This window comes from Spermophilus citellus (assembly GCF_964194105.1).
Source record: "Spermophilus citellus genome assembly, chromosome: 7".
In the NCBI taxonomy this organism is placed as follows: Eukaryota; Metazoa; Chordata; class Mammalia; order Rodentia; family Sciuridae; genus Spermophilus; species Spermophilus citellus.
In genome coordinates, this window is record NC_138188.1 from 35,698,766 (window position 1) to 35,725,868 (window position 27,103).

The window sequence follows — 27,103 nt, forward strand, 5'->3', positions numbered from 1 at the left end:
AAGCCATTAGACCTCAACTACGTGTTCCCTGTTACGAAAGGCCCACCCATATTGACACTTAAGAAACAGAGCACTGCCGTTCACATCCAGTCTAGATCTTTCTTCCTGACCTCCTTGTACTGTATCCTGCTTGGCTGCTGGATTATAACTAGACTTTCTGGATTTGATAATTTATGCACTTAGATCTTAGGAGACTACCTTGCCTAACTTTCAAAGTTTAATTTCAGGTCTTTACTTTTTCAGGCTAGTTCTGTCTTGTTATTTATCACTCACACTTCATTAGAACTTCTTCTGGAACCTTTTACATTAACCCATTTGGAATTAAATTATATTTGCCTGGCTATTGTATACATAAGCGTAAACAGTTGATGTAAAGATAATGACCACTTTGCCATCCCTACCTCATTGATCCCAAGCCCATCCACTTTGAGTTGTCCAAGAAGTTCGCTGATACCATCAGGAATCTGACTGGATTCCGTTTCTCCATATTTTGCTTGACTTTAGCTCAAGTCCAAGCTAAAGTTTTTCTAATACCTAGAGAATGCTTCATGCTGAGTCATGCCAAAAGAATAATTGGATCTGTTGTTTTTTTTTTTTTTTTAAGACTATATCTCTGACTTTGCCAGTTCTTAATATGTTCTGAGAGAGGTAGTTTGTGTCCTGGACACAGTTAAGTTATAAAACTAGAGCTCATGGAAAGCTGGAAATTTCCTTTCAGTCAAAAGCCATCTTCAGATTGTTGACATTCCCATGTGTATGGTGAACCACTCTCCTAGTATTGTTTGGGTTCTGTGTTTTGCCCATAACCCATAATGTAGGCTGATTGCTTCTCTGTCTTACATAGGCCATAAGGGTCACTTGCCCTGTTGATCGGGAGCTTCAGTCTTGTTCTAATAGATCAGTTTCCATTTCTGCAAGAGCTGTATTGCCAGAGACAAGAAGCTTAGCTAAAGCATGAATTCATGAAGACTAAAAACACTCACACAACACCAGTCCATCCTTGACTTAAAACTTGATCAATTTGGGACACAGTGATTAAATTCTGTAGTTAGATTTAAAGCCCAGGCCCCTAGAAGAAGAAAAGAAATGGCCTTCTCCTCTCTATGAGGATTCAGTCTATCACTAATTCCTTCTTACGTCTTACTTGGCACCCTCTATCATGTAAGGCTTTGGAGCAGAGTACTGGGGTTATTAAAAGGCACCATAGAGAACAGGTTTTGTTGCTCCTGACTTTCAAACCATAGGTCTAAAAAGCTATCTGGTGCTCTTTTAGACCATGGAGTCAAAGGACTTTGGCCATGGACACCACCAGCTCCTTGTCTGCTGACTTAATGTTTTTTTCCTCTGGATTTCCAAACCTCTCCTGTCTCATAATCACATTTTCCCCCTGATTTTGGTGCATGTGTTCACTATAATCTCCCTTTTATCCACGCGTAAATGGCCTTACTGTCCTGAAGGTTGTAAAACCTCCGTTAGATCATGTTACTCATTTATATGGCTTCTCTGCATACCTTTTGGATTAGAATCCTAGGTTCACATTCTAATTTTGTGTTATTTTTACTCTCTCACTGACTGATAATCTTGATGGAGGTCAATCAGATACTCTGGTAGTAAACTTTCTGGAACCCTAGAGCAGGGTTACTGAAGTCTTTCATAACCAGGTTACAAATCCAGACCTCTTGCTATAGGCATTTTGATAGACTTTGATATAAGAAAGGTCAGCTTGTGACCAAAGGTAAGATAACTCTAGATAGTCCTACTATTTTTTATCCTGACTCAAGGAGAAAGTTCAACAGCCACTTAATAGCTGTACTACATCTCCAAAGGATCAGGCACCACATGCTTCTAGAAAACTTGAAAGTACAAAGTTCCACTCTATTAATGTTACAGTATTTGAGTACTAATAGTTCACCGTCCTCTGATCTGAGCCTGGATATTCTCTGGCTAGGTCATTAAGAAACACTTCCCAATGGATACTAAAACTCCCATTCTTGACGATGGTTGTCTTTCCTACCTTCTCTGCTTATTTCACTGGGTGCCTTGAGCCCGTGGCCCCTGTCATTCCCATGTTCTCTGCCATAGACTCAGTTGTCTTAACTCAGATAGTTAATTGTACTTAATCCTACTTGCTTATTCCACAGTGAGTTTGGTGGTAGAAAGAGTTTTCTTTCCTTCACTGTTTCTATGAGTTTTTATGTTTGACATTCTCTGAGAACCCAGGTATTTTCTGAATAAATAATTATTTATTCAAAGAAAAAATATTTTCAGGACTGAAAATAGGAGCTCTACCCTGTTTTCCCTTGCCTTCTTCCTGATTTTGGCACCCTAACTAGACCTTGCTATCTCTAGCCTCTCCTCACCTACCTTGTTTCTCATCTTGCTTCTAAATAGCATGATAGTTTTACCCAGACAGATTTTGTTTACCTGCTGATTGCAAAGGATTGGAGGTAAAGTAACCATTGCTATGTCCCCTTATTTTATTTTATTTTTTAAAAGAGAGAGAGAGTTTTTTTAATATTTATTTTTTAGTTTTTGGTGGGCACAACATCTTTATTTTTTTATGTGGTGCTGAGGATCGAACCCAGTGCCCCGCGCATGCCAGGCGAAAGCGCTACCACTTGAGCCACATCCCCAGCCCCTATGTCCCCTTATTTTACTGAGGTCCCAGAGAAGGTAAAGTGAGTGAGTTGCTCAAGGTTAATACAGGAAACCCACCCCATAACATTCACCTTACTGCTTCATCCACTGAGTTGTCTACCCACTCATTTTATTTTTGCTTACACCCTGTTCCCTTTCTCCAGGTTCTTTGATTGTCAGCTTTATTAACTTTGGGAAGGATCAGTCTGGACTTCAGCCCATATTAAGCTTGTAGAATCATCTGGCCCATCTCATGTATAGAATTAGGATTTTTCATAGTGCCAAACAATTTCAAGGATCTGTGACCCGTGGCCCAAGCTCTATGGAGATAAACTTTATAAAATACCTAAATGATTGCTGCACTGGTCCCCTCCCTTGGTAGATTTACATATTTGGTTAAATTGGCCAGTAAATTTTATCCAGAAGTGTCTTTTACCTTGCTGGGCCTTAGGTTCTAAGCACTTTTGGAAGCAGTGCTAATAGTATTTCTAGTTCTTCTTGGAGAGTAATCACTTGTCTCATCCATTCAATCCCGTACTTCTCTCCCACTTACTCTCTGATATTGTAACTGTCCAACACAGGCAACTGTTTCTTCCCAGTTACTACTACTCTTTCTAAGTAAAAATAATTTCCTAAGGCATCAGAAGGTTCCAGGATTCACCCCCCAGCCCTTCAGTGCCTGAGACTTTGCCTCCAGGTTATAATTTTTTCTCCTTGGGGAAGGTCCTGGTTTAGCTTTGCCTCTTTCAAGAACAGTGACTAGTGCTTGACTGAAGTAACTAATCCATCAACCAGCCAGTCTTCTGTGGTTGCTGTAACAATAAAAGATGAAGCAATTTGGAAAACATATTACTGTCACCCCAAGGGAATAGTAATAAAGTCCTAACTATTTTAATGGAGTGAGAATGGTGGTGGGATGAATATAAGACATAGTGCAAAGGAAATTGATTAGGTGTTAAGGGAGAGAGTTGAAGTAAAAATTAATAACAGATTTGGGGCTGGCACTGGGGCTCAGTGGTAGAAAACTTGCCTAGTACATGAGGCACTGGGTTGATCCTCAGCACCACATAAAAAATACATAAATAAAATAAAGTTTAAAAATAATAATAATACAGATCTAGTGCCTGGGTGGCTGACTAACAAAATAAGCAGAGACAGACAAAAAGACATAAAGAAGAAACAGGTTTAGCCTGGACTGGGGGGCAAGGAAGTAGGCAGTAAATGTGGCATGGGACATGAACAATCAGAAATTCCACTGAACATCCATATCATTGGAAGTATGGAACTAGATATGAGGAAAGAATTCTAGGAGCAAACTTTAGATTAGGAAATTACTCATACCAAACTGGTTTTGAAGTCACAACATTGTCTTATGTAGAGTGAGAGTTGGACAGAACCTTTGGAACACAGATCCCTCTAAGGATGAGAAGCAGAGAGGAGATTGTAGCTTCTAGAGGTTAAAGTGTGGGCCCTTTGTCTTTAGGGGTGGAAGTAGGAGGTGAGGCAGGCTGAGGGAGAGAATCCGGTGGGCAAAAAGGAATGAGAAGGTGGTTTTTGGGTGAAGATAGAAGGGCTTTGAGTAAAAAGTACTCAACTTCAGCCTAGCAAAGACAAAAGATATTTCAATAAGAAGTGGGAAGTTGAGCCAGGCATGGTGGCATACCTTTATCCCAGCAGGCCCAAGTGGGAGGATCACTTGAGTGCAGGAGTTTGAGACCAGCTTGAGCAATATAGTTAGACCCCGTCTTTAAATTAATTAATTAATTTGATTAAAACAAAATGTTGAGGTAGCTTGTGGCCCCAGAAGAAAGCATATTCCCCTACAAATTTGAGGTAGGCACAGAAGGGCTGAGGGGGTGAGTAATGTTGGAAGAAATTGAAATGGCAGGTAGGGAATATGGAGGTCTTCTGCAGGTGAATACGAGGCTGGTGGGCCAGCAGTGAGGACACCCAGGTGCTGTAGTGTTTGCTGAGAGAGCAAGCAGTCAGGCTTTCATATTGGGGTTGGGGTAGAATTGAAAAGAATGAATGGACCGAGAAAGGGGTAGGAGCCAGAGATGGGAGAATAGAATGGGTGAGCATAAAGGTCAGCACAGGATTAGATTTAGTCTAATAAGGAGTGAATCGACATATTCATGTACTTTGGCCACTTTGGGAACTTATATGAAAACTACTGTTCTGAACCTACAGCTAATGTGTGGCTCCCTGTTTTGAATAGTAGATATTCTTCTTCCTGGTCAATGTTAATTTCATTTCTATTTCCTGCAGTCTTCCTGTTTGGCTTGGAAGATCCTGAGGTTTCCCACCCTTGCCTGTTCTGAAATCAGGCTTCAGAATCCTCCAGATTTTACTCCAGATCAGTGATCTTCAACATTGGTTCCACCAAACTCAGGAACTTTTTAAAAAAACATACATTCAGGTTCCTGGGCCTCACCCCAGAGAAAAGGATTTAATTGGTGTGACCTAAACATAAGGATTTTTTTTTTCTTTTTGTTTTTAAAGCTCTTTAGAAGGTTGTTCTGTGTGGCTAGGGTTAAGATCTTTGGTATTCTGCCAGGCAAGATAATGACTCCCATTAATGGAAATATGACTCCCATACTGGGAATACCTGATAAATATAGAACTATTTCTCTAACCAGGACAGAATAACAGGTACGGCTAAGCATATGGACTCTGAAGTCAGATCCTGGGTTTAGCACTTTGATCCCAGGAAAACTGTATTAACTAGAATTTCCTAATGTGTGGATGGGAATAATCATGATAATGCTCACAAGAGATTGAGGATTAAATTAGGTGATATAACACGTTTAGCACAATGCCTGGCACGTAGAAGTACTCAACAAATATTAATTGTTTTTGTTAATATTTTTTGTGATGGCATTAACATTTTATTCTTTTTCCATGTGCCCACACAAGTTAAACTTCATTTCCTCTGAATACTTTATTTTGGCTCTGTACATTACTTGAAGGAAAATTGTAGTCCATCTTATAAAGAATAAAGCTTCATGATTGAAGCTTGACTTGCTTCATGGGTGATACAGCAGGAGTTGGTGCCATAGTGAAAGATGGCAAGTGTTGCTTTTCCAGATATTTAACTTTGTTTCAATGGTCATGGTAAGAAAGTAACCACAGGGTGACTCTGTCAGAAAAATGATAAATTTCACTTCTTGAAGACTGAGTGTGAACTATGATTTTCTAGAATCTTTCTCTGGCAGGAACTAGCCTAATAGGAATTTAGTTATACCTCTCTTTTTTTCCCCCCAAGATTATTTATGCAACACCTCTGCAATACTTAATGCCATTTAATTTTTTTTAATTGTCTTTAAAAATAAAGAAACATAACCTGCCCCTATGCCCGTCGTTCATCCTGGCTTGTCCTTAGTGGGCTAGCCCTACCTTTCTGATGAGCTGCCTTCCCTTACTGCGAGATGATTGTTCAAGAGGTAAAAACTTTTACCAAAAACATTAAACGTTTAATGGACATTAACATACTTGCATTTACAAGCAGTGAAGTTTGTCACCTTCATGTTGTTATTTATGCAGCATTAACCTTTTTCTCCAGATCATTGAGACTGAAAATATGATGGACCGAATTGTGACTGGCTTGTCTGAGTCTAGTGTCAAGGTGCGGTTAGCTGCCGTCAGGTATGAGCTTTAAATGGTCTGAATAAACATCTTTTGCTGTGTGTTTAACTTGTTTCCTCTCCGGTCCTTCACCAAGTAAGCACAGAATCCAAATGTTACTGGAAAGTATGCTCAGGTGAATTCATACAGTGTGTAACATCACCTAACAGAAAACCCAGCCTCCAAAGCCCATGAAGTGTCCTGACATAGTTGACTTACTCTCTATAGATGTACTTGAAATGTACACTAGTAATAGTGAAAAGCCAAGCAGTTTATTTGAGAAGTAAGATTTGGCTTCTTAGAAAGCTAATTTTGATTATTCTTTGTAGATGTTTGCACAGTTTATCGAGATCTGTACAGCAACTTCGAACCAGTTTTCAGGATCATGCTGTGTGGAAACCTTTAATGAAGGTAAGAAGAAAGGGACATTAAGTGACCCATTCACACAGCGGCTTTGTGAGCTGAGTGAGCCAGTGGCACTCCCAGGGACAAGGAGTGTATCTGACTGGGTAGGACATTTTGAACATTTGTCTCCTTGAATCTGATATTTTGAGCATCTACAAATCTACAGACTATGTTTCTGAGATTGACATCTTGTGTGTGTGTGTGTTGGGGGGGGGGAATACAAACCTGGTTTGCTGTAGTTACTCATCTGATCTTCCTTCATGTTGAGTATTACTCTTTGAACTTGTAGTTTTTAATTATAAAACAGAAAAGCATTATCCATTTGCAGATATAACAGGTTATTCTTAGTCTTTTGGCAATCTTTGAATTTTTTCTTCATTTATTTATTGGCACATTATAGTTGTATGAATTGATGGGATTTATTGTTACATATTTGTGCATGCATACAATATAACAAAATAATTTGGTCAACATTTCTCTGGAGCATTTCCCCTCTCCTTGTCTATGTCCCAACTCTTGGTCCCTTTCCTCTTCTGATCTCCCTTTGATTTTTTAGATCACCCTTACCTTTGTTTTCTTCTCTAGTTTCCACATATGAGAGAAAACATTAACCCTTAACCTTGTGGATTTGACTTATTTCACTTAACAGGATGGTCTCTAGTTTCACCTGGATATTTTTTAACAGTAACTTTTTTTGGCATCAGATCTGCTCTTGAGGGCTCCCAACCCAATTAAAAAAAAAAAAAAAGGTTGGGGGGGATTCAGGGCAAATGAATATGAATTGGGAGAGTAGCAGGTTGCTGCTAATAATATTAGCTCTGTTATATCACAGAACCACAGGTTACCTTGATCTTTCATCTTTTTCCCCCTTAAATGAGATATATGTATATATATATATATATATATATATATGTATATGTATAAATGTATGTATATATGTATATGTATATATATACACCTTGCATTTAGTTCAAAGAATTTTCTGTTTATTTAGGTTTTTTTCTTTTGTTTTGTTTTTGAGTACTTACTTAAGACTAAGCAAGCCTTCAGACACGGTGGGCTACTAAAAATTTTTACTACGGAGCTCTTGCCCTGGCTTAAACTTCAGGTTAGAGTAAGTGTGACAGAAACAATCAGGAAAGACTTCACACAGAAATAATGTGATGTGGCTCAATGTTATAGCAGCACAATTCACCATAGCTAAACTATAGAGCCAACCTAGATGCCCTTCATTGGATGAATGGATTAAAAAAAATGTGGCATATATATACAATGGAATATTACTCAGCAATAAAAGAAAATAAAATCATGGCATTTGGAGAAGATAATGCTAAGTGAAGTTAGCCAATCACCAAAAAACAAATGCTGAATGTTTTCTGTGATCTAAGGAGGCTGACTCAGTGGGGTAGGGAGGGAGAGCATGGGAGGAATAGATGAATTCTAGATAGGGAAGAGGGGTGGGAGGGAAAGGGAGGGGGCAGGGGATTAGCAAGGATGGTGGAATGTGATGAACATCATTATCCAAAGGACATGTATGAAGACACGAATTAGGTGTCAACATACTTTATATAAAAACTGAGATATGAAATATTGTGGTATATATGTGTAATAAGAATTGTAATGCAAAAAAAACACAAAGTACATGTATAAAGACATGAATTGGCATGAACATACTTTATATATAAAGACTTGTGCTCTATATGTGTAATAAGAATTGTAATGCATTCCGCTGTCGTGTATTTAAAAAATAAAATCAATTTAAAAAAAAGAAAAAAGAAATGTGATGTGGCTTTGAAGGGAAAAGGACCAGGAGAATTTTCTAGGGAGAGGAATAGCAAGAGCAGAAACATTATGTGTGGTATATGTAGGAAATAGCAAGGATCCCTTTATGACTGCCACAGAGGGGTCAGGTATGATGAGACAGGCATACCAGTGAACAGATAAGCACCAGATAGATAGAAGAGATGAATCGGTGCCATAGGCTTTGGAAATTGACATGCTGAGCCTTTCTTATGGGGAGGTTCATGATGGCAGAGTACATGATTTATGTGTTGAGGTCCTGGAATAAGGACAATGTGAACCCCGAAAATTTAAGTGGAAGGAATGACAGGATTGGGTGTGTAACCACCCAATTAGGAACTGTCAGAGGACACCAAGAGGTTCTAAAAGACTGTCACAACATGGCCTTCTGAGACTTATCAGAATTTCTGCTTTCCAGTTGGCCTACCTAAGCAATCTGTGACATTGAACTTGACCCATTTCCTTCCATTGCCTCTCCTCCCTGAGTTTCACCCTGTTTCATCCAATTGGACATATGTCAGCCCTTCTGAATATTCCTCATTCTCTGCTCTCCTTTTGCTGCCTGAACCTAAGAAGCTATAAACTCAGGGGATTTGCCCACTCCCCATTCTCCAACTATAACATCAGTGCCTTTCTACACCGGGTGGACACTTTGTTCCAGGAACATGCTGGCTCCCACCAACAAAAATTCATTTCAGATCCCTTATCTAAGACCATTGGGAATGGGTTTGGCATTCCTGGATTTTCGGAGACTCTCTTCAGTTATTTTCTTTTACTCCATTTTATTATTTTATTCTACTTTTTCTTGTTCTCAGATTGTACCTTTTTCATAGCAACTTGACTGCTACTACCCAGAATAACTCCCTTTGCATCTGGAGTCTCTGATTGCTCAGTTCAGAACTCCTCTGACATACAAATCAGAATGGAACATTCTGTCTAGTTCCCCCAGGGAAGGGGTCTGTTGAGCAGTAATCTAGAAAGATTTTGTGCATTTGGGTACATGTGGGTATAATTACTCTCAAACTATAACTTTTAAATAATTAAAATAATATTAAAAACTTGGAAGAAAATCAATGATTTGCTTTAGATATTTTTTGGTTCCTCATATTTCAGAGGCTATCTATCTGCAGATCTGTTGATATTTCTCTTGTTTTTTCCATTTTTTAAACTGTTGGTTAGCAAACTGCAAGAGAATAAGCTTGGACTTTAATTAAAAGTTTTATTCATGATTATTTTTTGTCCTTCTTTTGGTGAAATTTAGCATTAGATGTCAACTTCTGAATTTCATAAGTTATATTTTAAACCTTGTGTCTCTTCCATGTGAGAAATCAAGTTTAGAGATAATTATTTTTATATCGTCTTCTGTGGTCTCACCTCCATGATTCTAAATCATTAATGGTATCCTTTTGTTTATTCCAAAGGTTTTACAAAATGCACCCGATGAAATCCTAGTAGTAGCATCTTCCATGTTATGTAATCTTCTTCTTGAATTTTCTCCAAGCAAAGAGGTTAGTATTGATATTCTTTTCATGATGTTGCCTGTTCCAGCTAGCACTTAGTCAAATTAACTTTTCACAGTTGTTGACATTGAAATACATGGATTGGGTATAAAAACTACTTCTGAATTGTTTGGTGGGGGTGATCATTTTTTAATATGACTATTATTTCCCAATATTCTTTCTATTCTACCTAGCATATTCAGTTTTTTAAAAGACATTACAAAGCTAGACAGAGTAGCATGTGCCTGTAGTCTCAGTTCCTCAGGAGGCTGAGATGGGAAGATCCCTTGAGCCCAGGAGTTCAAGACCAACCTGGGCAACATAGCAAGACCCCACCTCAAAAATAAATAAAGAAGTACATTAATTAATTAATTAATTATTAAGATATTACAGTTGATAGTCAATCTAAACTGCAAATATAAGAAATAATTATACAAACAATAGACTATTTTCAAACTATACCTATACTAAAGAATAAATTAAGACTCATTTTTGTAAACCAGGATTAGTTTTTGGTTTCTAATGTTGATGGCAGTTGTTTGGGAAAGGAGAGAATATGTTTTCCCACCCCTCTTTCTGCATTTTATGAATTAATCAAATTGTATTTTTTTTTAAATAGGGAACACTAGAATTAGTAGAGGGGTAAACCTTAAAAAATCAGCTTGGATGTATTATAATATCTCTGGTTTGGTGCTGGTAGTGTCTGTGCCTTGTATGCATGAGGCCCTGTGTTCAGTTCCTAACACTAAAACAAAACAAAAATCTGGCCTACCAAATCATGAACTCAAGTGTATTGGACATTTAGCAGTCCCATTTTTGTTTTTTGTTTTTGTACATATCTCAGACCCTATTTATTTATTCTTTTAATTTTTAAAAATTCTTCTTAATATTTTTAGATATATATGACAGTATATTTTGATATCTTATACATACATGGAGTATAACTTCCCATTCTTGTGGTTGTCCATGATGTGGAGTTACATTGGTTGTGTGTTCTTATATGAACATAGGACAGTTAATGTCTGATTTATTTTACTGTCTTTTCTATTCCCATCTCACTCCCTTTCCTTCATTACCCTTGTCTAATCCAATGTACTTCTGTTCTCCCCTGCACACTTTATTGTGTGTTAGCACCTGCATATCAGATAAAGCATCTAGCCTTTGGTTTTGGGGGGATTGGCTTATTTCACTTGGCACAGTAGTCTCCAGTTTCATCCATTTACCAGCAAATGCCATAATTTCATTCTTCTTTATGGCTGAGTAATATTCCATTGTGTGTATGTGCCACATTTTCTTTATTCAATAATCTGTTGAAGGTCACCTAAGTTAGTATCATAGCTTAGCTATTGTGAACAGAGATGCTATAAACATTGGTGTGGCTGTGTCACTATGGTATGCTGACTTTAAGTATTTTGGGTATATGCCGAGATTTGGAATAACAGTCAAATGGTGGTTACATTTTAAGTTTTCTGAGGAATCTCTGTACTGCTTTCCAGAGTGGTTGCCCCAATTTGCAGCCCCACCAGCAATGTGTAAGGGAACCTTTTCCCCCACATCCTCACCAACATTTATTATTACTTATATTCTTGATAATTGCCATTCTGACTGGATGGAGTGAGCCGAAATCTCAGTGTAGTTTTTATTTGCATTTCTGTAATTGCTAGAGATGTGGAACATTTTTTTCATATATTTGTTGGCCAATTGTATTTCTTCTGTGAAGTGCCTGTTCAGTTCCTTGAGTAGTCCCATTTTTGTTGAATTGATTTTCTTCAGGAAGGCAGTATTGACAGGTGGAGGTTCAAAGACAGTTATTAAAAATTTTAGAACAAAATGGGAGAGACTGGAAGCAGAGAAAGGCAGAAGAGTAGGGCAGAGCTTCCAACATGTTCTCTGCCCAGTAGTGGGGTCTTGGCTAGATTATGATCAGATCTACCTTCAGAATATTTAGGGTCCACTATTTAGGGAAATTTAGGTGGAAGAACTCAGGCAAAGAATCATTAATAATGATCATTTTTTAAAATATTAAAAATAAACTCGATTCTGTTCTAGAAGGGAGGGAAATGCTATAAGAAATTGTTGGGCCATTAGTAAAACTGGAATAGAGACTATAGAATGATAAAAGTATTGTTTTAATTTAATAGTAACTTTTCTGAAGTTGTTAACTATACTGTGTTGTGTAAGGGAATAAACTTCTTAGGAAATACACATTAAGGGTAAAGGGCATGGTATGTGCACTCAGATTTGAAATGGTGAGATAAAATAATGTGGATGTAGGTGAACAAAATGAGAGATGATAAAGCAACTATGGAAAAAAAATGTTTAAAAATACCACAATTTGTACAAATAGAAGAGTATATAACTCTTTCAAAAATGTCATCTTGCAAGGCACTGCACTTTTAAATATGGAAATCTGAATTGCTTAAGACATTTCTAGAATCCACTTGTCAGATGGCCTTTAAACATTAATTAGTGATAATAAATCTTAATCTTCTAAATTTTGAATTTTTCTAGAAATTGCCAGAAAGAAACTCATTATCAACCTAGTACTTACTACAGTAAGTGGTCAGACTGAAGCATGCTATTTTCAGTGTAAAATGTGGCATGACTATAAAAGTACAAATCTGTTTTGCTTACAAAATTAAAAAGTAGTCCCGAAAATAGTTCTCAAAGATGAATTCCATAGCATTTAGGAATAAAATTGACTATTTGGTTTTGAACGACCAACAATAAAAAAAAAAAAAAAAAAAGATTTGAAGAAAAAAAAAATTTGACTATTTGGTAGGAGGACGATTTGGTTATCTAAGTTCTGTTATATTTCTTTCCTAAACCAACCACTGCTTCATAATCCTAGATGGTAAGCAGCACACAAAGTCCATACACAAATGAGGCAGGCAGGGCCAGTGTCAGAGGGTGGTGAGAGTGAGGGTGGGGAACTAGACGGTGGTCACACAGGTTTGTGTGTGAAGTACAGAAGGTCAGAGTCTCCAGAGTCTGTCAGGACTGCAAAGAAAGAATATGGCACAATGATGATGATATTTGTGAGAGAAAAGGTGTCCTTTCCCTCCTCAAGGTGATTTTTGTGGCTGTATCATTCCTGCTTTTTGAAGCTTGCTTGGAACTGAGTAAGAATGGGAAACAAATTATATAATACTAGGGTATATACACATTTACTTTGCAAATTGGACTATAAAGCGCTCTCTCTCTCTCTCTCTCTCTCTCTCTCTCTCTCTCTCTCTCTCTCTCTCTGTTTTTTTTTTTTTTTTTCTTAAACTTTTGCAATCACAGCCAATTTTAGAATCAGGAGCTGTAGAGCTACTTTGTGGATTAACCCAGAGTGAAAATCCTGCTTTACGAGTGAATGGAATTTGGGCTTTAATGGTATGTTTTACATTTTTTATTATTTCACAATTTATGTAATTCTCAAAGTTAGAACTAAAGAATGTATTATTTGAAATGTCAGGATTTTTCTGTTTTAAAAACCTGGCTATTATGGCCCAGTTTTCTAATGACCTAGAACCTAGAAGATAGGGTATTCAACTTTCAGATTTGACTGTAAGCAAGTTGCTTGGCCACAGTATGCCTGTTTTCTTATTATTATGAAAAGTGAACAGATGTTAAAACTTCAATTACTTAATCTTGGGAAAACAAATTTTTTTTTTACCATGAATATAGTGATATTTCTAGAGAGCTGCCTACTTTACAAAGTATTTTATTCTCTTCTTTGCTCTAAAGAACAACATTATGAAGTAGACTGAGTATTCTTATCATACTTTACAGCTGATTTTTTAATTGACAAAAATTGCTTGTGTTTAAGATGTACAACATGTTTTAAAATATATACACATTGTATAATACCTGAATTGAGCTAATAACACGGATTGCCTCATATGCTTTTCAGAGTGATTAAATAAATTGCCAAGATTATAGGTTTGGAACGTAAATGCTTAATAATTTAACATTTTTTAATAAATAATTTATAATAATGGATTTTGAAATTATGACATCAACTAGACAGTGTGGTGCACACCCATAATAACAGCTCAGAAGGCTGAGGCACAGGATTAAGGGCCAGCCTTGGCAACTTAGTGAGGCCCCATCTCAAAATATAATAAAAAGGGCTTAGGTATAACTCAGTGGTAGAGCACTTGCCTACCATGAGCTGAGTCAGTCTTCAGTACTGCAATAAATGAATGAATAAATATATGAATTAAAGAAACACACACACACACACACACACACACACAGAACCCTTTTTCCTTAAGATCATTAAAGTAAGTTTTATTGAAATTGGAAAGGAAGTAATCCTACATGATATTTTAAAAACATAATTATAGTAGTTATAATTTAATTGCTGTATACCAGATATTCTTGTTTCCTCTATTTCTTATTTTAAGTTATATTGGTATATATCTACCTTAAAATGGGAAACTAGGGCTCCAGGAAGTTAAATGAATTGTGAGGGAGAAGGCCTCACAGCTAGTAAGTATGGAAATGGGTTCTGAAGCTGTCCCAATCTGTACTCTTCTTCCTGTTCCACGTCTGCTTTGTTTTCATCCAAACTTTGAAATAGAAATAACCATCTTCTAAGAAAGCACCAAATCCAGTGGTATCATAGTTATTTTTCCCCTTAACTTCACACTGCTTTTAAAACTCTTTTTCTTCTTAAAACTCTGTCCTGGGACTTTTTTTTTTTTTTAATTCACTTTTTATGAAGCCTCGTTTTCAACCTTCTTTTCAGGGAACATTCCCCCAAGTTTCACTTCACACTTCAGTTTCAGGAACTCCCCATAATGGAAAAGGTTACTTCAAAACCTACATATCTGGATATGGCTGTTATCTGTTCCCAAGATCTATCACTTAAACAACCTGTGGAACTTCATTTGAGAACTCCCTGAGAATAGCAACTTTAATGTGAGAAACTGAACTTACACCCCACTCTAAAAGTTCAGACAAACAATCTTATTTTCAACAATCTCCATATTATTAGTTGCCATGTTCTCTACCTACAAAATATACAACATTGGACTTGTCTTCAGCCTGGATCTCTTCACTTGATCTTAATCAAAAGTCCAAGATGCAATGGTCTAGGTCTAATACTCTTTTTGCTCTACCATATTGTCTTGCATCATTGGTAACTTTATCTCTCATGTTTTAGCTCCTTAATTAAAATAAATTCCTGGAAGGCAATAGCTAAATATAACTTAAAGAGATTTTTATATCAAAAGTTGATGAGTTATGATTTAGAATTTGCCATGTTTTTGTTTTGGGTGGGTAGGTTGTTTCTTTTTAATTCAGACATATTATTATAGTTTTCAATTAGCTGGGCTAATTCATAATGTGAATAATAAAAAGGAACAAAGTAGCTACTGTTTGCTGGTAGCCAGGACATACCTTCTTCCCCCTGGAAAATTTCCTGTGTGATAGGTCCTAGTCATCCAATACCTAGCATAGTATTAGGAACACAATAGGTGCTCTCATGCTGGTAGAATTAGCACATCACTGCTTATCTTCATCTATAATAAGTGAGTACTTTGAAATTGTTTTCAAAATGCATGGCACAGTATAGTTATTAATAGTCATATGGTTAGGGCTGGGGTTCTGACTCAGGGGTAGAGTGCTGGCCTAGCACGTGTGAGGTGCTAGGTTCGATCTCCAGTGCCACATTAAAAAAAACCTAAATAAACAAAGGTATTGTATCTGTCTACAACTAAACATAATTTTTTTTAAAAAATGGTCATATTGTTACTAAAATACAGGGAAAGCAACTTGATAACCATAAATATAAAATGTATTTATTACTTCTCAAAAGTAATAAATACATTTTGTATTTATCTGAAAAACCTTAAGACCTTCAAATGCCCATGCCAGAAAGTAATCATATTCATCATTATAGGTGTATACCTAAGAGTAGCAGTTATCCTTCTCTTGACAAATAGAAATATAGGAAATTAACAGGAATCAGAAAAATAGTATTACTCATACTTAAGGATTTTAACAGATTCTGTTTATACTTTGAAAATTATCAGAATTAATACAAAAATTAAAATTATATAATTTAATAAAATAAATATAGAAATGATTCTTGCAACTTCTTTAATCCTTTCAGAATATGGCATTTCAGGCTGAACAAAAAATAAAAGCAGATATTTTACGAAGCTTGAGTACTGAACAGCTATTCCGGTTATTATCAGATTCAGATTTGAACGTGCTGATGAAGACATTGGGACTTCTTAGAAATCTCCTTTCTACTCGGCCTGTAAGTAAAATCACCCAGGCTTCCAGATTAGCTAGCCCTCCGTGTCCATAACCCAACACTGCTATCTCTGCTCCCCAACATCTACCTATGAGTATGACTCAAATGTTGCCCCTTTTCAGAGAAGCATGGAGTTGATGTCTTGACCTGCCACATTCATAGGTGTTCTGGGAGCCCCCCTGCCCAACACTGCTGTACTGCCCATCCTGTCTGTCTCTCCTCCCTTTGCACCAAATATATATCTGCCTTGATTTGTTACTTTATTCTTGCTTGGTTTGCTGGCCACATTTTTCATCTGCCTGAATCATTTATCTCTGAGGCTTCTGCTTGATTGGATTTAGAGAACTCTTCTTAATGCCATTCCATAGACACTCCCATACCTTCCCCTCCCACATTTACTGGATTAACCTCTGGAGATGTCATTGTGGAAATTAGTGGGTATTTGTCAATAGAAGAGGCACAGCTTTGCTGGTGGGGTCACACTCAATGTAGTTCTGTGATGTTCCCTGACCAACCATGTCAGGTGACCACTTCAGGTGGATGAAGAAACATGGTCATATTTTACTTCTCTGTGCTTTGCTTGTCTTTTGAATCATCTTCATACAGTTGTGCTCCAAGATAGTATTAATACCTATACTGTATTTTCCATGTCTGCCCCCCAATCCATAATTTTATGCTTCCTTTTTGTTTAATATCCTTGGGCTTGAGGACTCCCACTGATTTTAGTTCTGTATTCTATCAGACCAACACTATGTTCTTTTTGTAGTAAAGTCATTCAGAAACGTATTTGAAGGCAAAATGCAGCTTTACAGTATAATAAATACTAATTCTTTGGCATCTCGTTCCATATGCTGTGTTGTTCTGCTTGAAGCAACTGTGTATCATAGAATGTTAACTTTTAGAAGCTTTCTGTTCTTTCTTTGGGCTTTTCATTTCCCAGATGATAACCGTGGCCTTCCCATTGTTTTACAGCATATAGATAAAATAATGAGTACTCATGGAAAGCAAATTATGCAAGCCGTCACCCTTATTCTGGAAGGGGAGCATAACATTGAGGTCAAAGAGCAGGTATGTGTCTTTTCTCCTGGGGAGTATTTTCTGAATGTGAGTACAAAGGCAGATCTTAGTTAGGAACCTCCTAAAATGTTCAGGTCTGAAGAAGACAGGGTGCTGCTGCTATGGAGGGTCCATAGGCAAGAGAGAGGCTCCATCAGCCCTTGAACTCTTCAATATTTCTTCTTCCTGGAATAGAAAAAAACATGACCAGAGTCTATAGTTTCCCCCTGTGTCACACATTGTATACACTCTCCCTGTCTTTAAAGTAGCAGCCTTCTTTGGTCATCCTGGAATTATTCCTTTCTCCAGAATTCACTATTTCTAGCCCTTTCTGCCACCGTGCTATAAACCTAAACTCTTACAACTCCCTGGTCAGAGAATTTCTTATCCTGTTGATGGTTTTGGTTTCTTTACTCTTAGGCATCTTCTGTTCTTAGTCACCATCTGAACTCCTCCTTTCTGTTGGATTTTAGTAGGGCAAGATTGTGGTAGACATAAAAATATGGACACTGCATTTATCAGGGAACCTCATGGGAATCACTTTTCTGTATTTTCTGGGAGATATCAAGGCAATTTTAATGTTATATATATTTTACTTTGCCATAAAAATAAAGGTCACTTGCAAATTTAAGATTTTTACACAGAATCTGAGGTGTTAGGTTTAAATTTATTGAGTCATACACATATATGTATGCCTATATTAATGCCAGAAACTTGCCAAAATCATTAGTGGAAAGTTGGGCATAGAGAGTCTAAGTGCAGGGCCCAGACTTCTCCTCCTCTGTGTTCTGGAGCTGGAGTAGTTCAGCCAGCTTCCAAAGAGCAGTCCCAGGAGTAAGAGCAGAAGGACTTAGCAGCTGTGATGTAATTCATGAACAGAAAATGTTAGATTGATGGACTGCTTTTAAGATGTTTTGATGATTTTTTTCTTAAAATTAATCTCCAAAGCATCACTGAAGTGAAATGAGATGAAATTCATTACTGGAAATCTTATTAACAGGAAATACATTGTTCAGAAGAAACTATTCTATTTGGAGACCAGTGGAATAGATTTTGTCTAGGAAAGATAGCTCACCTGGATAGAATTTCCCTAACTTGAAAAGTAAAGCAAGACAGGAAGGCTAGGTGAGATTTAGATGAGGACAAACAAAAAGACCAACAACAGTGGGGGTTTTTTTTGTAAGAAACAGATGACACTCTCATACAGATTTTGGAGATGATCCAGAAGTAGACAAGTATGGAATGCTTAAACTGCCTAGTCCTTAGCTGGAAGTTTACTATAATGCTTCTCAAAAATATCTAATGAATAATTTTTTAATCTAGGCCTAATTGATGTTCAGTATGTTGCAGTGATAAGTTTGTGTATGTGTAAATACCCATGAAACCATCACCATAACCAAGATGATGAACATATCTATCACTCTCTTTAAAAAAAGAGGAACTAGACAAGAATGTTCATCTGTCCCAGTCCAGTTCAACATTATACTGTTATATCTACCAAGTATAGTAAGTCAAGAAAAAAAGATATCCAGATTGGAAAGGAAGAAGCAAAACTACACCCAGACAACATAAATAGAAAGTGCCATAGATTCATCATAAAAATCTAGAACTGATGGGCGTGGTGGTGCATGCCTGTAATCCCAGCGGTTTAGGAGGCTGAGGCAAAAGGATTGCGAGTTCAGAGCCAGCCTCAGCAAAAGTGACGTGCTGGGGCTGAGGTTGTGGCTCAGAGGTAGAGTGCTTACCTACCATGCGTGAGGCACTGGGTTCGATCCTCAGCACCACATAAAAATAAAATAAAGATATTGTGTCCACCTAAAACTAAAACATAATTTTTTTTTTTTTTTTAAAGTGACGTGCTGAGCAACTCAGTGAGACCCTGTCTGTAAATGAAATACAAAATAGGGCTGGGGATGTTCCTCAGTGGTTAAGTGCCCCTGAGTTCAATTCCTGGTACCCTCCCACCCCCCAAAATCTAGAGCTAATAAATAAGTTAATAAGCAGGTCACAAAATAGAAAAATTGATTTTATTTTTACATACAAGCACTGAACAATTAGAAGTGGAAACAGTGCCATTTGATAGTAGCTCAGAAAAAAATGAAATGCTTTGGTATAAATTTCAGAAGGATCTGTACACTGAAAATGACAAAACTCTGATAATGAAAGAAATCCAATAAATAGAGAATACTATGTTAAAATTCCATTTAACATTTTAACCATTTAGAGAATATTATGTTAAAATTCTCCCAAGGAGATTTACTGATTCAACATTATCTTAATAAAAATCCCAGCATACCTCTTATAAACATTAATATAAATGTAAATGCTAGAATATCTACTATGAAATAGAGTAATCAAGACAGTATGCCATCAGCAAATAGTTAGCACATTAATACAACAGATTAGAGTCCAGAAATAGGCCCACACATATATGGCAATTGATTACTGACAAACATGTGAAAGCACCATTTTCAACAAATGGTGCTGTAATAATTTTTGACAAAATATTTTGCCAAAAAATTTAACTTGGATTATATCTCACAGCTTAGATGAAAATTTATTCATAGGCATAACAGAAAAGGCATAGAGAAAATCTTTGAAAGATTAGGCAAAGGGTTCTTAGATATGATAGTATAAATATCCAAAAGGGACAACTGGTCTTCATCAGAATGTAAAACTATTTTTGAAATGAACTGTAAGAGAATGAAATGACAAAGCATCCACCTGAAGGAAATATTTGTGAATCCTATGTCTTATGGACACATTGGACACAGTGACTTTTGTCCAGAATATATAAAGAGGCTCTCAATAAGCAAAAAACCAACCAAATAAAAAAGCCAAGTGAACAATATTAACAGACACTCCATGATAAAATATCAGTACACTCTTTTAGATTGGCTAAAAATATTTTAAAACTGATAGTACATCAAATGGCAATGCAGATGATACACTTTGGGTTTTGCAGTGTCTTTTAAGATTGAAGATATACAGTTATCCCTCAGTCTCTGTGGGGGATTGGTTCCAGAACACCTAGGAATACCAAAATCTACAGACCCTCCGGACCAGTACATAAATTGGCATAGTATTTGCATATAACCAAGGCATATCCTCCTGTATACTTGAAATCATCTCTGACTACTTATAATATCTAATGTAATATAAAGGTTATATAAATAATCATCATTTTTTAAAAAATAATGACCAGAAAAAGTCTGTACATGTTCAGTATGGACACCTTTTTTTTTTTTAATATTTTCCATCCATGGTTGGTTGAATCCATAGAAATGGAGTGCCAACTGTACTTACCATAAAGCCAACAATCCCATTCCTAAGCATGTGTTCACATAAAGCAAAAACCTATATTCACACAAAAACTTGCATATGAACAACAAAAAAAAGTTTATAACAACTGTTTTGGTAATCACCACAACCTAGAAACAAGCCAGATGTCCCTTAACTGGGCAGTGAATACACTGTGGGATACCAGTCAGCAATAAAGAAAGACAAACTGTTGATGCATTCAACAACATGGATGAATCTTAAGTGCCTTATGCTACATGAAAGAAGCCCAATTTAAAAAGAAGCATTCTCTATGCTTCTATTTCTATGAGTCTGCAGAAGACAAAGTCATAGAAGAGAGAACAAACATATCCCAGACTTAAGGGAGGAGTAAGGGACTGTAAAGGGATAATATAGGGCAAGTGGGGAGGGAGACAGAAGAACATTCTGCATGCTTAATGCTGATTGTGGTGAGAGTTATAAGATTTTATACATTTATCAGGTAGAAGTCAACCCAAAAAGTGAATTTTATTGTATTTAATAATTGTGTCCTTATTTTTAACCCCAAAAAGTCAACTTGAATTTTATTTGTAATGACATCCAATAGATCAGTTTGGGAAGAAGTGACAATATTGAGTCTTCCAATCATTGAATACACACTATCTTCCCAATTAGTTAGGTTTTTAAAAATTCTTTATAGCAATATTTTAAAGGTTTTTGTATATAGATCATATACTTCTACATTCTGAGAAATACTAATGGATAGTTTTCTTGTAATGTGTTTATCTGGTTTTGGTATTGAGATAATGCTGGCTCTAGGAAACAAGATGGGGGTGTTCTCCAATCTTCCTTGAGAATTTGTAGAGAATTGGTATTCTTTTTTTAAAATGTTGGTCGAAACTTCAGTGAAGCCTTGTAGACATGGTGTTTCTTTTGTGAAAAGATGTTTAGCTACACATTCAGTTCTTTAATAGGAACAGGACTGTTCAAGTTCTTTATTCTTGAGTGAGCTTTGGTATTACGAGTTTCTGTAATGCTATACAATCTCTATAGTAACCCTTTACCCATGCTGTTCTATCCTGAAAGTAACTAAAGATAATATGTAAGTGAATATTCATGGCCTCTTCAGAAAAACTTTATTTACTAGAACAGGCAGTGGTAAATAAATCACCTGTCTTCATGAAGGAGGCTCTGCCAGGCTAAAACCAACAGGAAAAGAATGAGCCAGCAACAGGGACAGAAGTAGAGCCTGGCTGAGGGTGCAAAGGGAACATGGAAGAATCTTTCTTCTTCTCAATTTTCTCCCCATTTCAATCCTATGAATTAGCTAAAGCAGAAAAAGAAATAATGGAAATGACTCTGACCATGGATAGGAATTCTAAAAGATTTCGTGACCAAGGTGCCCCTGGGGAAAGGAGAATACATTTAGATTCATTGGGAAGAATGACATTTATAGGGAGATACCTCAAAATAGACTAGGGCAGCAAGATAAGTGATTGATTCCTCTTTTTGGAGTGTTAGAATAGACCCATGGAAAGCATACTATAAACATTTCTGTGGAGATAAAACCAAATGTTAAAAAGTTCAATTAGTTCTAGGGCCAAATCAATTCAATATACCGAACAGCAGAGATAAAAAAAAAAAAATACACACGTGTGTATATCCACTAATATGAACAATTGGAAATCAATGAAACAGACTAGGGATTAGCAAACTGTGGCCTGAATCCAGTGGGCTAAATCCAGCCCACTGCCTCTTCTGGTAAATAAAGATCACTCTTAAATCTGACATCTTCCCTAGGTCAACTCTAATTTATGGGAAAGATCAGAGTCTCCTCATCATTACCTAGCTAGTCCTCCAGTGCCCGCTTAGGAATATATATATATATATTCCTTATTTTATTTATTTATATATATATATATATATGTAATTATATCCTTATTTTATTTATATACATACATATGTATGAATGATTCTAAATTGTATTTCTTCCGTCTCTTGTTTCCCAGAGGCACCCTTTTCCTAGTTCACAACTCAGGGTTCACTCCCTAAAAATCTAGTTACTACACTGTATTAATCTAGATGAATAAAACTACATACCCTTTAGTATATTTGAGGGTTTAGGCCTGAGTAAAAAAAGAAAAAAAAATCTCAATGGCATAATAAACTGAAGTCTTGCAAAGAATAAAGTTAGAATTTGAGATAATTATTAGTCTCTCCCCCACTTCACCACTCAACCTACTGGAGCAATTGTTGACTGTACTGCAGGAGGGGTCAGTGTCGCTTCCTCCAGGAAGCCTCCTGGCCCTTGCAGGATTCAGCAAGTGCTTGCTCTTCAGGCTTTCTTGGTTCTCTGTTCTGCTTTAATCATACCACAGTGAAATGTAATTCCTCATGTCACAGTTTACAAGTTGAGGAGTGTATCTTATTCCTGTCTCAGCCTCATGCCTTGCAGAAGGCAGCTCCATGATAGATGTTCAGTAAATCTTTTGAGTTACTAAGTCTGGCACCAGCTTATTACCCCTACCACAGCCCTATCTCCTTTACCTTAACCCTTGCCATCTGCTGGTTTAGCTATCAAAAAGGACCAGTGGACAAGAGCAATCTCTTCTTCTGAGAAGAAACTCCAGGCAGTGCAGTGGTTGTCCTCTAGATGTCCCATTGTCCCATTGAACTGGTGGGTACGGGCTTCCTCCAGTCTGCACGGCAGGTCAATCTGGACTTCATTCCTTCACATATTTTGCTTCCTTTTCTATTCTTCTAACAGGGGTCAAAAAAAGTTAAGAGGTTCTAATTGCACATGGTCAGTGTAGCTGGTGGACATGGTCTAGGCTTTCACCCAGAGGTTGTTAGCTTGGGAGCAAGTCACAGGTGGAGGCTTGGGGAAGGGAGGGGGACAACACTAATGAAGTATTCACCAAACAGAATGCACTTTGAAGAAATCTGTGGGTTAATCACAAGAGCTTCTCTCAGAAATGAGCTTTCCAAGACAAAAAATAATAATAAAATACTTTTTCTTTTTTCCTTTTGTGGTACTATAATATGACCTATATGACATGACTTTACCCAGCTTAATGCTCAGCAAGAAACCCCAGGAGTGTTTGATGTGTTTTTGCCTAAAGTAGACTCAGGTTGGGGGTGGTTACTTTTGTTGGCAGTGTCAGGAGTTGAGAAATCAGGGCCATTGATAATGAAACCTGTGAGAATACATGTACCTTCAGGTGAGAAATTGCCCAAACTCTTGAGAGACTGGGAGCCTCAGAGGATTCTTGATTTCTGGGTCCTTGTTCTTTTTCAGACACTCTGCATCCTAGCCAACATAGCAGATGGGACAACAGCAAAAGAACTTATTATGACTAATGATGACATCCTGCAGAAAATCAAATATTACATGGTAAGCCCTTGTCCCCTTCACTGCAGCATTGGAAGGCAGGGACTATGGTGGTGTTGCAGGAATTTTTTAAGAAGAATAAATTATTGTGACAGATTCAGGGGACTCTTCCATCCAAAAGGGTGGAAAACACTAACTCCTTGAAGCTTGTGCCATTGGAGATACTAACATCTACCACCCCAATCCCCACTCCACTCATCTGCTGATTGTCTCCTTGCCCAGTGAAGCTGTGGGCTCTTGGCTTTCTCTCAGTGCCCCAATTCTGTCTCCCTTCTCAAGACTTCAGTCCCATGGAACTAAGGTGCTTCCCTGGCACCTTAATTCCTCAACCTGTTTGCTTCCAAATAGCATGCCACCTACTGCTGTGGCCATGCCCTACATCATTTCATCACCCATGGCTAAAATCTGTCCTCCTCTTTTCATTTTCAACATATCCTAACTGAATTCTAACCACAGAGGAACCTGCCTCCTCTTGGCCACCACACGATTAACAATTGCAGAGGAAGGACAGAACAAGCTGATTGATCCACTTCACAAAATCCACCTGGACACTCAGCCTCACTGGGTATCCTTCAGTGACTCTCAAGCAGTTTGGTACCCCCATTCTCCACAAACAAGAATAGGTTCTTACCCTCTCCTCATTCTTTAAACTTCATTTCTTCCCTCCCCGTTACTCTTAGTGATGACCTAGTTTTTTGCTTTATTAAAAGAATAGAAGCTAAAACTTTTTGAGGCTCTTGTTACACCTTGAAGTCAAATCCATACTCTCTTATGACAGCCCATCATGTACTGCAAGATTTAACCCCTCCTTATCCCCCGCTCATTGCCTTGCTCTCTTCTTTGCTTAGTACGTTGGCTTCTTTCATTTCCTCGGCAAGGCCATGCTCTTGCCTGCCTGAGGATCATCACACATACTGGCTTCTCTTCCTGGAACACTTTTTTCCCACTCCTTCTCACTCTTCAGACCTAAGCTGAACTGACCCTTCCTCTCTTATTCTGTGTTCCTGCATCCTGTTTCTTGCCTTTACAGCATTCAGCTCAGTTATAGTGAGTGTACCACCTGAGCCTCTCCTCTACCAGGCATAAACTCCATGACATTAAGGACACATCAGTTTGTTCACAGTTCTGTATCCAGCACCTTGTAGTACCTGGCCTTTCATATAAGCTCAGTAAACTTGAGTGAAAACCTCCTGCTTCAACCAGGAATTCCCTGATCTTTCCACATAGTAGCTTTCATCTCTTGACAGTCCTTCCATCAGCAGAGGAGTGCTTGCCTAGCATGTAAGAATCCTTGGGTTCAATCTTCACTACAAAAACAAAAAGCAAAGAAAGTTTCCCTTAACCTTGCATACACCTACCTCTCTGCTTCTGTTTGAAGTTACATTTCTTAAAAGCATCTTCTGCACATGCTTTCTCCCTCCTTACCTCAAAGTTCATTCTCTAACCTAATTCATCTGGCCTCCATCCCCATCACCTGAAACTCTTCTAGTCAGGGTCACCAGTGATCTCTGTGATGCCAAATCCAAACGGTGCTTTTTCTCCACTTCTTACCCCACTTACAGCAGACTTCAGCATTGCTGTTTCTTCCTCCAGAAAAATCTCTTTGTCTTGGCTTCCATGACCTTCTCTTGATCCCCTTGCTTGGGCCGCCTTCTTCTACAAGCTTTCCTGAATCACTGATTCACAGCCTTGGCTATACAACATAATTTCCTGGGGAGCTTTCAGAGACTATAGCCTTGCTTCTCCCAAGATTCTGATATAAAAGGTCTGAAGTATAGCCTGGTCATCAGGATTTTTAAAAGTTCCCTGAGTGGTTCTTACATAAAGAGTTAAGAACAATTGGCATGGGGAATCTTGTCCACTCTGTGGCTTGTACTGTCATTTCTATGCTGATGATTTCTAAGTATCTGCCCCCAACCTCGACCTCTCTTCAGAACCCTAGACTCATGTTTTCCTGTCTACTCAGTATTTTCATGTGACTGTCTGATGGCCTCGTAAGTTTGGTATTCAAAAATGAATTCTTAGCTATCTCCCTTAGATTTACGTGTCTCACCTCCTGGTCTTTACCATTTAGTTTAGTGGCTTTGCCATCTACCCCATTGCCAAAACCTGGGAGTCTATCTTAATTTCTCTAGCTCTTACCTTCACTCATGTAATTTATTGCCAAGTCCCATGAGTTTTTCCTCCAAAACTAATCTTGAATCTGTTCATATCTTTCTATCACCACTGACCCTTTCTGGTCTAAGCCATAGTATATTATGACTGATTGACTACATAATCATAGTAGCCTCCAGGTTCTTCTGCTTTGTTACTTCAGTCCCATCAGCCAAAGTGATTTTCTAAAAGTGTAAATAAGATCTTGTCCCTCCATTGTACAAATCCTATAAGAGCTTCCTCTGAACTCAGAATGAAATCCAGAGTCCCTGCTCTGGTCTTCAAGGGCCCACAATTTAGCCATGCCTCCTTCTCTGAATATATATCTTCTTACCTCAGATCTTTTCAAGAACTGTTGTTCTTGGAAACCCTAGCCTCTTGATTTTTGCACATCTGGCACCTTCCTTCTTTAAATCTCTGTTAAAATGTTGCCTCTTTCAAAGAGATGTTCTCTGCACCATCTAAATTAAGTTCCTTCCCTCTAGTTTTATTGATTGATTAATGAACTTATAAATAGTAAATGCTTTTTATAGTATATGCAAGTTCATTTATTCAGTTTACCCATTGATGGCCTGAGGCTGTGAGCAGATGGTAAGTTTTATTCTGTTTGGTCTTAAAGGAGTTCAAACTGGACATCTCTTAAAAACTGTTGCCAGGTAGAAGATGAATCACTAAGCATAGAATTCTAACAGAGGAAGCCATGTCCATTTCTTTTTCTTCTTGGTAGAGGTGCAGTCCTACTTAGGAGATAAATCTGTCTTGACCTTCAAGAAACCATTAAGAATATTATGTAATTGGTAGTCCATTGGTTATGCATGAATTATTTAAATATGCTAGCTTTTTTTTTTTTAATTGACCACTAAGTAAATAACCTGTAAGATTATTTTACTGCTGGGCGTGGTGGCACATGCCTATAATCCCAGTGGCTCAGGAGGCAGAGGCAAGAGGGTCGAAAGTTCAAAGCCAGCCTCCAGCAAAAGCAAGGTGCTAAGTAACTCAGTGAGA

The 27,103-nt window shown here is 37.6% G+C and overlaps 2 protein-coding genes across 8 annotated transcripts in view; one reads left to right on the top strand and one right to left on the bottom strand.

The window, feature by feature from the left end:
• Positions 1 to 27,103, top strand: part of ARMC8 (armadillo repeat containing 8) — a 102,487-nt gene that overhangs the window by 66,650 nt on the left and 8,734 nt on the right. For all 5 annotated transcript variants that reach the window (XR_014022927.1, XM_081301013.1, XM_081301014.1 and 2 more), the window contains 7 exons: positions 6,200 to 6,282; positions 6,591 to 6,672; positions 9,888 to 9,974; positions 13,251 to 13,343; positions 16,072 to 16,221; positions 17,191 to 17,286; positions 23,852 to 23,947. Coding sequence is in view for 4 of the 5 variants with exons in the window: in XM_081301013.1 (XP_081157139.1) it covers positions 6,200 to 6,282; positions 6,591 to 6,672; positions 9,888 to 9,974; positions 13,251 to 13,343; positions 16,072 to 16,221; positions 17,191 to 17,286; positions 23,852 to 23,947 (687 nt within the window). In the remaining variant the exon portion in view is untranslated. The remainder of the gene's footprint in view (positions 1 to 6,199; positions 6,283 to 6,590; positions 6,673 to 9,887; positions 9,975 to 13,250; positions 13,344 to 16,071; positions 16,222 to 17,190; positions 17,287 to 23,851; positions 23,948 to 27,103) is intronic.
• Positions 17,298 to 27,103, bottom strand: part of NME9 (NME/NM23 family member 9) — a 41,835-nt gene continuing 32,029 nt past the window's right edge. Inside the window, exon 11 of one of the 3 annotated variants that reach the window (XM_081301017.1) lies at positions 17,298 to 17,460. In XM_081301017.1, the coding sequence (XP_081157143.1) occupies positions 17,429 to 17,460 (32 nt within the window). In that variant the 3' untranslated portion in view covers positions 17,298 to 17,428. The remainder of the gene's footprint in view (positions 17,461 to 27,103) is intronic. The other 2 variants (XM_081301015.1, XM_081301016.1) reach the window with 2 other exon arrangements.